Here is a 16,392-nt window from a genome sequence, read left to right as displayed (position 1 = left end):
CATTTTGAAATTTTAGATTTATAAGGAATGCTGTATGAGTGAAAAGGAAGAACCAAATGTGAGTTCTCTTATTAAGGAGATTATGAATCACTTCTTCTTAGCCAAAATAACATCATTATATTTAGCAATTACCTAAGTCTATGAAACTTTTAAATTTGAAATCAATTTTCCTCTCTCCAAAGTATCTATTTCTTTCAAAAGTTAACTTAAATTGAAGTTGTGGAAATAATTAAAGAGAGTAGGAGTGTTAATGGAAGCCCTTTTTTTTTCAAAATCATTTTAGTGTCATCACCATATTTATTTATTTATTTATTTACTTATTTAAAAATTTTGACATAACATTTGCAAAACAAAAAAAAGGCGATGTGGTTTCTCATGTTGTTTAGGAAACACAATTACTAAACAAATAAAATGTCCTTAGGGGGAGAACAAAAAAATTTGAAATATATTTTTGTTACTTAGGAATGGTCTAATAAGTGAGACTAGGTCATTTGTTGATGTATATTTTAAGCAAAAGTTACTACAGTTTTTGGATACTACTTTTCAAAAGTAAGCCTTCCTGCAGTTTTTATGGCAAGTGCTTTCTGAAAGAGACAGCTCACCAACCACAAGGCAGAAAAGTCACAAATACAAAGGACCTCACCCTGACACATTCTCTTAGTGAAGGATGGAAGGGAGGGTAATGGGAGCAAGATTGCTTACCAAATGTTTATAGTAATAACACTTGCTGCTAGTTCCAACTTAATTTAGTAGGCAATTTGTCTAGGCTACTTAATTATAGGTTTCTCTTCAATGGCCTTAAATTAGCTTCTAAATATTTAAACTCATTGTGGTAGCTTTTGGAGTAGTCTGCACATGTAGAGAGGAAGCTTTAAATATCTCGTCCTTAACAATTCTCATTTCTTCTCATATTTTCCTTTGCTTTAGGAATATCATCACATTCCTGTTTTTCTGATATCATCTTTCCCTAATGATTTCATTCTGAAATTAATTTGGCCATTTCTATTCTCAGAATAAGTTCATAACAAAACTTGTCATAGGTGTAATTCATGAGATTCACATGGTTTTAGAATTAGCAATTAAATTAGACATAGCTAAAGTACTATCTCTTTCAAAGACAGTTCTCTCATGGAACTTAACTCTTCCTCAGAAAGGAGGAACTTAACTTCTGTGTTAATAAAAATAGGGCACCTTCGGTTCTTGATCCTATTTTCTCTGTTCTTATGACAGTCAGAAAGTAAATAACTACTTGATAAAACAGATTCTCCATAAGAGAAGACACCCTTATACCTGATTCTCATCTGGGGAAGAAATAGCCAATGATGATTGTTTCAAGAAATTTATATTTCTTTAAATGGACACATACTGCTTTTATTATCTAACATTGTGGGCTATTAATCTGTAGACCACTCAAATATGTTTGGAATACAACCAATAGCAAGTTAGTAGTTCATGCTTAAGTTGAAATAATCATATATTCAGTTCTCCTGGAAGATTATTATTATTGCCATTGTTACTTATAACACTATTAGTATTTTAATTGTTATCTGGTAACACTAATTTTTATAACATAATCGGGATTTATAGATCATATATTTGTAAAAGTACACATTAGTTAGAATTACTTTAGTAATTTCCTGTGAACAATGCCTTTACTGAGAAAGTCATAACATACATATGTTTGTATGATACATATTAAATTCCATTTGATAAAATCATGGCTATATGTAAAAACTACAGAAAAAAATTTTATTCACTGAACTGTGGTCTTATTGGCCATCATCATTGTTTGAAGTCTGCTTTCATTTTTTTTAAAGAAACTATGTAATTATTATTACCATAAATGATAAATTTTTGGTTTTACATTTTAAATGAATTATATGCTTGTGTCCCCTTTTATTTTTTATAAATATTTTTCTTGTGTTTTCTGTAATAATTATTCACATGAAAGTTTATTAGACCTAAAGACAGTAGGAAGGTGTAGGCAATAACAAGAACACTCTAAAATCTATAAATCACATATACTCATCCGTTTAAGAGTGACAATGAGCATGACATCTTGGAATCTTAGAGAAAGAATGTTCTCTAAAGAGAACTATATTGGAGGTTGTTTCTACCATCCTTATGATTTTTTCAACCACTTCAAATGACACATGAATTCTGGTGTTTTGGCATCGCAACAAAGCAGAGCTAAGGGCAATTAATAAATTACTATTTTTAAGTCAAGAGTTGTGAATGACAGTTTTCACAAATAGAGAGGGAGAAGCCCGCAAAGAAGTCCTTTCTGTGTAAGAACCATAATCTGCAATGTATGTACACATGACACAGAATAGTGCATGTTCCAATAAGTAAGTCACTTAAAAAATAAATCTATGCAGGAGAGTAAGGATCACAAAAGTCCTTTAAGTTGTCCCTCATGTGCCATTGGCTAGATTAATCATGACATGTATATACACACATATAGCGTAAGCTTCTAAAAATTACAGTGCTTTCTCATTTTTTGGCTTCTCTTAAGGTTTATGGCTGTTGATATTAATTTATTTGCTCTACATAGCATTTTTCCCTTTATAGCAGCATGCTTTTTTGAATCTAAACATTCTGTTTGCCCCATTTCCATATTGCTTACTAACATTAAATATATTTTGCTTTTTTTTTTTAATTTTGCTGACAAAGTTGCATTGATGAAAGCTGACTTGCAAGGTAGATAGCCCTGTATGTATAAAACAAGACTGAAACCCCATCATACACAATGCAAACCCTAAAATAACATGGTTTTAATACTTTTTAGTAACTGTTATTTGGGTTCAGATTTTATTTTCTCCTTCTTGGACATTGTGCAAGAAGCCCCATTTTGTAGCATAATTTGCATAAAGGCTTTCAGTCTTGGACATGTTTGTACAGTTACTGCCTTTAGTGCTCTGATCACACCTTTCTGGTCTTTGTTTTTCAATGTTTAGTTATAATTCTTTAGAGACAGAATAGCATTTCTTTTACATGTGTGTCCGACGGGCATGCCACTTACCTTGTTATTCATTTTATGTTACTTGCATGATATTGTCAAAGCATGTGAATTGATACTTGCCAACATACCTATTCAGAGCACTAAGAAATCATGACCTCAGCCGTAGTGTATGCGTGGGAGCGGCTGGATCTCATAGGGCATTTTTCCATGAGTTTGTTTGATTATTTTTTACGAATCTTTATCTCAATTTCATGATCCTACAGTCTCCATTTCTCATGGCATCTCTATTCATTGGTAAGAAGTTAAGGAGATCCATTCATTTTCTAAGACCAAATGGTGACAGACAGTCATTAATGATAGAATGAGATTACCTGCTACCACTATGACTCTGCTAGAAACTACTTACTTCCTTTAAATATCTGTTGGCTTAGTTACAATTATGATGTGTTTTTCTTTTATTTGAAGCTTAAGAAGGCCTTCATGTTAAACTTTTCAGATCCTAATCCAGATGTGTGAACTTTCAAAACTAGCTTGAACATGTAATTTAAGGTGTTGGCAACTACTATATGTGATCTAGCTCATGTAAAGAACAGTCTGGATTTAAAAACAAACAAACAAACAACAAAAACAAGAACCAAAAGAGCTTACATGTCTTTTGGAATGTTTTACAGGACCCAGCACAACCTGCCAAGAGGACTCATGTTCAAATCAAGGCGTGTGCTTGCAGCAATGGGATGGCTTCAGCTGTGACTGTAGCATGACTTCCTTCAGTGGCCCACTCTGCAATGACCGTGAGTAACTGTCCAAGTATAGCTAGATACTTGTTCTTGTGTCTGGATACTATTTGCTACACAAGGTATAAAAATATGAATTCTTATATCTCCTGTAATTGGACTGTTAAAGATGTGGCCTTCAGTTGTTTTCACACACAAAATAGCCCATTTTACTTTCAGAGCTGTTTTTAAGCTAAATGAGTTTTTAATAGAGGTGATTGATTTTTAAGTGTTGTAATTCTCTTTTGTTAGTTACTTATAGCTATCTCATTGGACAGAACATTGTTAATTTCCTATAGATGGGATTCTTGGCAAAGTTTTGAAACTTCATATTGCTTTGTACTATGTAGATTTTAAGTTTATCAGATCATATCTTGAGGACTCTGGTTTCTGTGCATGTTAGAAATTTTGTTTTTCCATCTTTCTACATCCTCTCAAATAAGCCCATTCTGTCCTCATTCACTTTAAAAACACTATGTTTAATCATTGCTCTTCAAGACCTCCTTCTTGTCTTTTATCTACTTGAATTCTCCACTTTAATCTCACAGTATTTGCATGACAGGAAAGGTGGACCTTGCATTCTCTCAGAGCCCTCTCTAGGGGTCTGCATCAGACTCTGGACAGTTCAAGGCAGAATTAGCTGGTCAACAGGTGAATTCTGGTTACTGAATTTTCACACTGGTCTTGCTTCATAGGACATTACTGAGATTATAAAAACATCTTTGACTATATATTTAGGGTGTCCATAATGAAGTGTCATATTTGTTAAGTGGCCTATATGCATGCCTACAGCATGGATGCCAACGTTCTAGAAAAACGGGGGAAAGGATGTGATAGTTGATGATTCGGGTTATAGAGAAGGGGCCAAAGTTGACTTTCCATTTAAAGATAGCTTAGAGTTTGGGTTCTTTTTATTTGTTTATTTCCTTTTCATTTTGTTTTTGTTTCTTTGTCAGAAAATATTTGGATAACAATTTCAAAAGTAGGATCAAATTAAAATAAATCATGGAACCAAATGGTTTCAAACTGCAAATATAGTACAATTCATCAGCTCTCTTGGGTTTCTGCCAAAGCATTGATTATAGAAAGCATAAAGCAAACATATAATATACCACACCTCCCTGAGAGATCATTGGGATTTAATGGTGGCCAAGGGAAGGGCTTATTATATTTCTTCAGTGTATAACCCTGGACAAGTTACCTGGACTACAGTAAATAATCTTCCTTTTAATGCTGTGTAGACGGAGCTGTATACACATGAAAGTAGGAAGGACATTGTTGAAAAGAAATAAAGTTCCAGCAGTGGGTAAGAAATGACAATGGGTTTGAGAGTGACAAAGATTCATTATATGATTATGAAACTGTCACGGAAAAAATATTGTAAAAAGGTTAACAATACTTTAAAAACTAATACACCGATATGTATACAGTCAACAAAAATTGGACTCATGGTTAATAATAATAAGACATAAAGATGAACGGATGTCAAGTTGGGGGTTCCTCAGAGCATTTGGATTGAAGTAGTGCGGGGAAGATATGACCAAATACAATGAAAATGTTAAATAATAAAAAATAATTATTTTAAAAGATCTTTCATGGTCAAATCACCAGGAATGCAGAAATATCTGACCCCTGATTTTGTAGGATCATCTTCTCTAGTATATAGTAGCTAGAAGCAATAAAAATACATTGAAATAATCATCCATTTACATATACCTTATATCTGCAAATCAAATTACTCTGAAGAACAATCTTTTGTGAGTTATATAAATAACCTCATACAAAAAGTCAGCGCACATTTACATATACAAAACCAAAGATGATTTTAAAGAACTCTCACAAATGTTTGAATAATAACATGTGTTTATCTGTAGACCAGTGATTGCCTGCATTTGCCCCTGTTCAAAATGATGTAAACCTTCTTTCAAGGACAACCAGAAGACTGAGAATTTGTTATGATTTTATTATTGCAAAATTTCAATCCTGAATTCAATCTTGACAGATGCATGACTACATGTGTTAGTAGAGAGGGCTTTTGGTATGAAAATATTTTTTCATTTTGCTAAAGAACATTCTCTGCCAAACTCTGCTAAGCCATTCCCCATGTTTTTCAAAACAGTTGCTATTTGGTTGTGTCAGACTGTGCATCCCGTACACCAGTGAATATGAAGAATACAATTTTCTATATGTGTTTGTTAGGCTTTTCCTAAGGACCATGAAATCTGACCTTAGATATCAGACTGTCTTCAAATTAGTTTTTGCAGAAAGTATTTAAATGCAGCTCTTGAGTGACAGAATTAGGGATGGCCATAAGGCTAGTTGTTATTTTCTTGTAAATGGGTAAATGTCATTCAATAAATTTGTTTCCTGATATGCCTCTTGCACGAATCAGCATTGAATTATGTTTGAGAGTTCTCAGAATACATGCATGTTGATAAATTCATTACTTTATACTAGGTTAATGGAAATGCAAAGTGTTCCCATAGTTTGAACGTTGGTGTTCTCCCATGATGAGGACTTGTAGATAAACAATACTATTTACAGGCACATTTCATTTAAAAATATCTATAATTTATTCCTATTTCAGTGACTGATCCATAATCTGTCTATAATCCCTCAAAAGGAAAATGGAAATAAATATTTCAATATAAAAAACAAAACCATACTATGTGGAGACAAGAACCCCTGCCCCCAGTAGAACTTCTAAGTGTCATATATCTGAGATAGTTTACAGAGTGGATTTGAGTAACTATACATTTTTATTTATATTAGCCTAGAGACATAATTACCAGTGGGATGATGGGAATACTTTTTAACTTGCAAGTAAGATTTTGGATAAATCATACTAATTAATTGAATTGAAAAGAATCTTTCAAAAACACAGGCATCTTTGTAAAGTGATGCCAGAGGCTATTTTAAAATTTATGTGGGTTTTTATAAACCCCTTCATCCTTGGAGAATTGTCATCCTAGAGATGAACTCATTAAGAAAACAATTGTAGGCTGTTGTGGAGGAGGGGAACTCTTTCCACTCTTCTTCAAGACAGAATCTAATTCCAGGTTCTTGGATCATCATTATTTTGGCTTGGTATAGTAATGTTTTCATTGCTGCTCAAATCCCATTCCTCCTTCTTCCAATACATTTTGTTTCCTCCTTTTATTCTTCCTGGTTTAAACGTCACCAACATCTCCTGATTGATTCTTCCAATAAGAAGTGGTTTCTTTACCCCTCTAAATTCCTGTAGGAATTTTATTAGCAATTACTCTCAAACATACAGTTTATGCTTGGTTTACCTTTCTAAAATGGCATACATTATTCTCTTGGGAACAATGCTATTTTTTTTTATTTTAAAAACTCCTGTAGTTTGGATCATATGTCTGAGGTTAGTACAACACACTGTAGGTTGCTTGTGATAACAGGAACTTATTAAGACAAGGGCAACTGAGTATTTGAAGCTTTCAAAGAGATTTCTAGTGTGTCTTCCGTAGCCAACAGTATTCTAGTCTGATTAGCCTGGAGTTACTAACCCCCAGGGATTGACTGTAGTCCTCATTTCCACACTTAGAAACTGCAGAACACCATCCATAGGATGTGTTTCTGGAATTCCCTTCCCTGTGGCACCCTCAACCTCATATTTCCAGGTTCCTCACCATTGTACATGCTAATTTCTTCACCTGCTGGATGTTTTCATCCCACCTGACATGCACCCCTCTCTGCTTCTTTGCTTGAAGAAATGTAGTTTCATATTTGATATATGTTTAAACTGTTTCATGCCACGTAAATTTCCTAGTTGTCCTGGACTGGGTATTACCATTTCTTTGTTTGAGGTATAAGGGAAACAGTGTGTTTTACTGCCACACATTATTTTAAGTAGCAGATGGCTGTAAAATTCCTTATAAACTATATTTTTGGTGTTCACTATATTCTAAGTCTGTATTAGGAGTTTCCATTCATTATGAAACATCTATATTCTGCCTATTCATGTGTGCATACATGCTCTCTGTCAAGAAACTAGAATTATCTTTTTCTGCTTTCAGCTGGTGACACAGATTAGAATCTGACCATAATAGCTAATTTAATGTCAAGTTGGAGAAGATGAATATGGCTATGATCACAGGGAAAATAGCAAACATAATAACATTGTCACATTACATTAGTATGGAAGTCTAGTGTGCCAAATTACTGTTGAGCTTCAAGCATGTCTTTTCCCACACAGGCATAATACATCACACTGCTGTTTGGTTCTGTGGCTTTAGGATGGTATGAGCTTGACTATTAAAAAAACTGTTTTCAAAATTCTAAACTTTCCAAAGAAAAAAATCTTTTGGAGAGGAATCAGTGCATCCTTTGATTTCAAATTACAAATATTCACTTAAACAAGGCTGAAATATATGTGACTCAGTCTTTTTACCATGTCATTTAGAGATATCATAAGCTTTGTTTCATGTTTCTTTTGGTTGTTTGAAAAGAGAAACCAATATCTACTGTCTAAGCCTTTAGACCTGAACTAATAGAGGTGAATCCTAACACAGAGAGAAATAACTTGGATCTAAGCAATGTGCCCTTCCTTGAATAGTGAGCTGTGATGAATAATGAGCTGTGAGATGATTTGCTGTTACTTAAGGCTGGACGATGTTTCTCGATTCGCTATGTCTACTTTCCGCTTCTCATGGTGAAGTGCTGAGTCTCACTAACCTTCAGTCATCCATGCATTTCTAAGTGTTGCTCTCATGCTATTTAAATCAAGTCAACACATTATGTACTGACAACACCTTGGATAACTTAAATAACTATGAGAAACAGAGTCAATCTTGTCTCAAATTAAAGTATAATGCATTACAATACTATTCATGTCAAGTTTAAAAACTGCTGTGTATATATAAGAAAAAATAAAAACAGAAAAATCTTAAAGTCATAGGTTAAAATATTGTTGCACTAGTAACTGCATTTAGCTCTTTGCAGGACAGAGAACACAGCAGCTGTGTGTTCTATAACTTTCAGCAGATATATATATATATATATGCACATGTGTGTATTCTGTAGTAATGTCACCAAATCTCATTATATACCAGCCCACCAAGGTTGTACCATGCTTGCAAGTCACCTGGTCAACTGCCCTTAAGAGATAACAATGGTTCTAATTTCAAAGGTACCATTTCTAAGAGATTCATAACCACAGTACAGATGTATAGTTCAAGTTAGAATACAATGTTTCATATCTTTTGTGCTATGTTTTGAAAAAAAGTAGGCTTTCAGTTCATTTTTAATTTTAAAATGGATTTTATATCCTATATAATTAAAAATGGAATGCCTCATGAACAAATGATCAACACTGATATGTTTTCAGAATCTTATATTCAGATAAATGAACATAACTACTAGATAATTTAATATTCATCTGCTAACTAAGAAATTATGTGCAGAAACTGTATTATTTAAATACTTCTCCAGATTTATGGAGGCAAATCAATAATATTTTAAATGAGTGTACAATAAAATATAACTAGCTTAGATTTTAGGAAGTCTTATTTAAGGAATGCTCCTTGTGTCTGGAAGTAAGTCGTGGCTGAGGCTGAGGTTGCTTACATCCTATGTTGTCATGAATATGCCCTTCCATTGCATAGGAACTACAAAATGTTTTGTAGGTCATGCCATCACCTCTTTATGTTATAACCCAATTAATATAAATTATAGTGTCTGCTTGCTTGTGTTTTATGAACCTTACACATTGAGTGTGCAGTAAAATATAACTAGCTGCTATATTTTATGAAAATTATATATTTACGAAAATTATCTCATTTTCATCCATCTAGAAGTAATCATATATAGGAGTGGATAATTTAAATACTTCTTTGGCATGCAGTATCTAGTCAAAGAATATCTTCAACCCATTCTCTTCCACAAGTTATTTATGCAATGTCAACACTTTATAAATTCTATGGTATCCAAATTTCCAAGGAAGTTGATATCAAGTGGAATTAACACCATGAATATTCCTAGGCTCCGCTGACTTCTTGTGCTTAGATTTTAATTCTAAGCTTTAAGCTGCATGAAATGTTCTCAGCCTCAACTGTTCCATTCCCACTTCTAAACACAGTTAAAAGCCAGACCGAGCTGCCAAAGGCAGGCTGTTATTTGCTTACAGCTCTAGCATAAAAGGGTACTAATTATGAATAGATGGGAATTTTTTTTGTGTGTCTCTCTCTCTCTCTCTCTCTCTCTCTCTCTCTCTCTCTCTCTCTCTCTCTCTCTCTCTGTGTGTGTGTGTGTGTGTGTGTGTGTATGTGACAGGTCTTCAGAAATAATAATTTAATATTTGATCAAGGAATTAGGCAAATATATCCAAAATTTATTTTGTTTGGATCTAGAATTTTCAGTGTAATGGGCATAATAAATGTTAAATACATTAACAAATAAATTTGTATGAATTAATTTGAAAAAAAAAAAAAGAAGCCCTGTACCTCACCCCCTAACCTGGTACACTGATTGGAAATGGCAACGTTTCTGCAATTTGCTGAAGTGTAATTGGGCTGTTGGGGAGATGTTCAAGCATGGGAAAGATAAACAGGGTATAGCAAGAGATAAAACAACAAGGCTTTCTGTACTCATAAATGACACAGACTGGCACTATTCAGTTGAGGGAGAAAATACTAAATAATGTCAGATTTACAGTATAATTTAAACCTTCTAAAGATTCAAAGACCTTTAGAAGACATACAAGAAAAGCATGAGAGAGTGCACAAAACTCACAGCATGAAAACTTACTATATGATTAATGATGAAGACCAAGGCCTTTCAGTTTTGTAAGCAAGAGGACAGAGGCTCGCTGGGAATGTGCACAGTCCACAGAAAGGTCACAATCAAAAAAAAATGTTGTGCTTCTGCTAAGGAATAATTCACATCTTAAGGAGACAAATACTGCTGTGAAGAAAATGCACCTATCTGGCAATTCTTTTTTCTTTCGCCCAAAATATTTGATGTTCTTAATGAGATTTACTGTAGCAATTCAAATGTATTGACTATTTTAATAGGGAGGAGTTTCAGTCTCCTTTATAGATCTGTGTTGTGGTATTTCTTTACCTCAGTGGTAACATACCCATCGGCAGCATAAAATACATACACAAGTAGTGTGCTATCCCTAGGACTTGTGGAATGTGTTATTTTAATGACGCCAATGATCTAAATTCATACCTCTCAGAAAGTTACCTCTGGAGTATATGACTTAATCTTCCCAGAATTTGGTAAGAAATGAAGGTACAAAGACATTTCCTTACTTGATTTGGTTTTAAATGGAACAAGTTTCATAAAAGGATTCAGCCAATATAGAAACATGTTTTTAAAAAATGGGTCGTGAACAAGGGGGCTGCATTTGCAGGAGACAGTGGAAGCTGTTTGAGTAGGTGTGAGTGCGTCTTATAAATACATAACATATGACCCTTTAAAGAGAAAACCAGATGGGATGGATCAGCAGTGGAAAATAAAAAATGGATTTTGCTTGGTTTCTTCACTTGAGTGGTTCTCAGTGTATTTTGATATTTGGACAGTTTCCTGTTGGTCATTTTGAATCTCTGTGTCTCAGGACATTGTTGATACTATGCACTCTGCTGGCCAAAGCAATTTGTTTAATTTCTGAAATTTCTCTAAGTATAATGGCTTAAGTACCTGGCATATTTTTTTTGCCAATTCTTGATGATTGCTTGAATTCCTAACCTGATGGAGTCTGAACCAAGGATTCAAGTTTATGTAGGCAGTGTAGTAAAATTTGAACAAAATGGTGTTTCTGAAGCTGTAGAGTTCATCTTTGATGCCTTTCATCATGGATCTGCTGTCTTAGGCTCTGTTCTGGAGAAGCACTCCATTTCTCTAAATTAAAAACAGAAAGGTGTTAGAGAAATACCATCTCCTCTCAGCCACAAGAGACATCACAGGAGTAATTAAACTGGATTTAGTGTCAGCCATATCTGTTTTATTGACACTGACAATAACTCAAAATCAAAACCTTGGAAGCGTCATCTGTGTTGTTAAAGTACTAAAGATAATACTTAAGGCTCCTGAAACTAATCTCATGAAATTCACCCTGTTCTGTGGAATGCAGTGGGAAAGGCTACTCTGGTAGCTGTGACTGTAGATTCTGAAATTCACCACCTATGAGCAAACTCTCAGAGATCACAGTCCCTGTGGCTGAATCCCTGCAAACTCTGGTTATGTTAAGCCAAGGAAAGCTGTTCCTCAGTGCCAGCCCTCAATCATGGTTTCACAGTCACTATGAAAACCTCCTCATTTGCTTCTGTCTTTCCCTTAGTAAAGTTGTCAGGAGCTTTCATTGATATTCACTTTTCCAGCTACCTTTTGTCTTTTATTTCAACATAGAAGTCATAAACAATTTTATTGCAATAGGTTCTCTTCTGCATGTGGCATATTTTGTTCCTTATACACTCTGAAATAGGATACATAAACATGTTTTAGTATGATCACTGAATGGATTGTGTGCCTTCATCTCTGCCAAGTTGCTTACTTCTATTTTGTTTTCATTTCTTTGTGTTTGTTTTGTTTTTTCTTTATTTTTTATTGGATATTTTATTTATTTACATTTCAAAAGTTAAATTCTTTCCTGGTTTCCCCTCCAGAAACCCCTATTCCATCCCCGTATCCCTGCTCCTATGAGGGTGCTTCTTCCCACTCCTACCTCACTGCACTGACATTCCCTACACTGGGGAATCGAGCCTTCACAGGATCAAAGGCCTCTCCTCCCATTGACACCAGAAAACGTCCTTATCTACTACATATGCTTCTGGAGCCATGGGTCCCTCCATGTGTACTCTTTGGTTGGTGGTTTAGTCCCTGCGAGCTTTGGAGGGTCTGGTTGGTTGATATTGTTTTTCTTACTGTGGGGTTGCAAACCTCTTCATCTCCTTCAGTCTTTTCTCTAACTCCTCCATTGGGGTCCCTGTGCTCAGTCCAATGGTTGGCTGTGAGCATATGCCTCTGTATTTGTCAGACTTTGGCAGACCTGCTCAGGAGGCAGCTATATCAGGTTCATGTCAGCAAGCACTTCTTCACATCCATAATAGTGTCTGGGTTTGGTGTCTGTATATGGGATGTATTCCCAGGTGAGGCAGTCTCTGGATGGCCTTTCCTTCAGTCTCTGCTTCACACTTTGTCCCTAATTTCCTTTAAACTGGAGCAATTCTGGGTTAAAAATTTGGATATGAGTGGGTGGCCCTATGCTTACTTCTCTTGATTGGCTTCCTTCTCTCATTCCACTCTGCCTCGGAACATGCATTCTGTGCAGATTTTCTCAGATAAAGTTCAGCTAAGGGTTTATTTACATTGATGACAAACTGCCTACAGGGGTCTATGCATGTGTAACAACCCGTCTTCCATTTTGGTAGTATTTCATATTGTGTTTGGTACATATTAGATGCTTGCTAGTAATAAAAGATCAATGCTTCAAAGCCTCTCTCAATCAAGTGACTGTGTGTTTGTGTGTGTGTGTTTGTGTTTTCATCCATGCACATTTCATTACTACAGCTCATTTAAGAACATATATATATACATATATATGTATATATATACATATATGTGTGTGTACACATAAATGTACTTGTACATATATAATCAGCTGTTATTTTTTCAATACCTTTATTCCTTACTCCAGCAAGATTAGGATTTTATGTAATGAAAAAGAAGTTACTTTGAGTACAGGTGTGTATATGAGTTGTGTGTGTGTGTGTGTGTGTGTGTGTGTGTGTGTGTGAGCACGTGTATGTTGCTGCCAGCAGCCATGGACAAATTGGATTCACCTGAAAGGAGGGCTGGAAATGAAAAGGAGACAGAGTGGTGAAAGAAGCATGAAGTCAAGACAAAGTTCTCTGATCAAGGCTCAAAGTTTAATTTCCAGCACTTGTATATATAGTGGAAGCCCATGGAACCCATCCTTTGTTTCAGCTGGTTTATGATGCAAGCCTAGCTCAGCTGGCAGTCTATTCTTCTAAGTTCCTTTACATGCAGCCAGTGCAGATGACTCCACCTGTGTCTTATTGTAGCAAAATCTATTATGGTAAACAAGGTCTTTCCAGCCTGCTCGAGGCTGGGGAAGAACACGTGTACCTTTGTGCATAATGCTTTCGATGTGTGCGTGTGCATGTGTGTGCATGTGTGCGTGTGTGAGTGTGTGTGCATGTGCATGTGTGTGTGTGTGTGTGTGTGTGTAAGCATATATTCATAGAGGTGATAGATTGTTCAGTAGCCATCAATTTGTACTTCAGTGTCTCTGGAGTCCTGCTTTCTATCATGTTAGATTTGACAAATGCTAGGATTGGCTGTCATTTTAAGAAAGCTATTTTCATTTCTTGGCTTTTTCCACATTAATTAGGTGATATCTGCAGGAATAATCTTATCATTATGAAATTCTATACTGTCTATTTGAGTTTTATTGTTTGAAACTTAAGATTTGATAGCAGTGTAATATTTTTCTAGAAATAACATAATCCCTCTGGAGAAAATAGGATTTGTCTCAGAACAGTCTATCATTAGTGTGTCTTGTTCTAGTCTGTATGTGTCCTTGGGGGGCTTACCAGGCTTACCCTGTGCAACAGTTATAGAAGAACAATATGCACACTTAGTGTAGAATAGATAGAATTTTTAAAAGTTTGCTATTTTTCCACTCTCCATTAACCAATCTTTGGTTCTAATGCTGGCAATGTCAGTAGAACATTTCAATTGGCTACAAATTCAGGTTGTCAGGCCTCAGTCAAGTCATCCTGACACTGCATGAGGTAGGCATCTATGCAGTAAGAGACTCAGATCACTGTGCAAACCCTCAAAGTGAAGGCAGGCAGGTTAGATCCCTAAAACAAGTCCCTCAGTTATGTGCTTACATTAAACAATGGAATTTACTTGCTAAAGAATTTCTCAAAGGAATTGTAAGTAAAACATTTTTATGGAGGTTTGAAGACAATTTTGCCTGTTTGATATATAATAATTTGAAACATATATATATTATATATATATATAATATATATAACAAATATGTTTTTATAATATATGAAATATATATTATGTTTTTTATATATATATATACTCATATATATATATATATATATATATATACTATTTTGAGACAAATCCCATTTTTTACAAAGGGATTATCATATTTCTAGAAAAACATTAAACAATATCTCTATCAAACAATAAAGATCAAATACAGTATAGAATTTAATAATGATAAGATTATCCGTGGAGGTATCACCTAATTAATGTGGAAAAAGTCAAATTAACAAAATAAAAAATGGCTTTCTTGAAATGATAGAATATATATACATACATATATATATATATGCATATATGTGATGTCTATATCTATATCATCTATATCTCTACATTTTATATCTCTCTATCTCTCTATCTCTCTATCTCTCTATCTATCTCTCTATCTATCTAAACTTTTTATAGATATATAAACTCTATCTCTATCTATCTATCTATCTATCTATCTATCTATCTATCTATCTATCTATCTATCTAATTTTTTTTTGTTTTCAGCCTCCTAAATTGGAGGAAAGTCTATCTAGAAAGTTTTTGAAAGTTCACACTTATAGTATCTATACTATAAAATATCCATCTCAAAGTAGTTTTCAACACATTGTGAGGAGAATGACAAAATTCAAATACATGCCCCTTGGTTCTTCCTTATTCATTCTTTGAAATGATGTTCCAAGTTATTTGGGTTGATTGGGTAGGCAAATTTTAATCACAAAGAAACATCGGTCAATTCTTTCAAACCTGCTGTTCATAGAGGTTATATCCTTCACAAACTACCCTTGTTTGCTACCTAAACCATTCCTCATCTTTATATAACCTGCCTCCTACTAAATAAATGAAATTCCAGTTTAATGACCTGTTGCCTTCTTGTTATCAAATAACTTGTATTATTTGCCCTTATTTTAATATAAATGTTCTCTATATGTTTAGATTATCTGAGACCCCAGTATCAGATATTGAGACTCTTTCCTGAGCCTTTCTGGCCTCTGTTTTTGAATTTATTTTAAGAGTGGAGATGTAGTTTTTGCAGAGCTCTAGGGTTGGGATCCAGCATCTTTGCTTTCCTTTTGTGCTTTCCGTCTTCACAGCTTTCATACCTATTTTTACCCATATTTGAGGTCTTTCTAGGTTCACATAACAGCTCAGTCACACCACAGTAATCTGGAACTATATTTTCGCTAAAGATTTTGCCTAGTCCTTTATAAAGGATGAAAGTAGAAAATAAAATATGACTAATGGAATGTTTTCTTCTATTCAGACAGGAAATTTAAATTAATCTTGAGACAAAAGAGAAAAGGTCTGTGCTCTTTGTTTCCTTCCTGTTGTAAATATATTTATTTATAGCTTCTTTTAGAGAAGAATTTGTTTTAAATTTGTTTGAAATTGAAAATTTTGCCAGTGTCGGGAGTTTGTCTGTGTACTTGTTTAGCTGTATTAAAAATGTAATTACTCTCAGCACCTATACAATATTTTGATTATTAAAACTAATAATATAACTAGCGATATATAATTATTCATAAGACCAGAAACAGTATTGCTAACTGGATCTCTACTATATGAATCCTTACTGTTATTTTTTTCTAATTTTTATTTTAATGACTATAACAACCATCT

General features: G+C 34.3%; 1 protein-coding gene across 9 annotated transcripts in view; it reads left to right on the top strand.

Moving 5' to 3' along the window:
* The window catches only part of Nrxn1 (neurexin 1), a 1,062,527-nt gene that overhangs the window by 522,325 nt on the left and 523,810 nt on the right, over positions 1-16,392 (top strand). For all 9 annotated transcript variants that reach the window (XM_028765076.1, XM_028765071.1, XM_028765070.1 and 6 more), the window contains one exon: positions 3,634-3,753. In XM_028765076.1, coding sequence (XP_028620909.1) covers positions 3,634-3,753 — 120 coding nt within the window. The remainder of the gene's footprint in view (positions 1-3,633; positions 3,754-16,392) is intronic.

The sequence above is a fragment of the Grammomys surdaster genome, unplaced genomic scaffold (assembly GCF_004785775.1).
Source record: "Grammomys surdaster isolate TR1022 unplaced genomic scaffold, NIH_TR_1.0 149, whole genome shotgun sequence".
Classification (NCBI taxonomy): domain Eukaryota; kingdom Metazoa; phylum Chordata; class Mammalia; order Rodentia; family Muridae; genus Grammomys; species Grammomys surdaster.
This window is presented reverse-complemented; position numbering and strand designations above follow the sequence as displayed.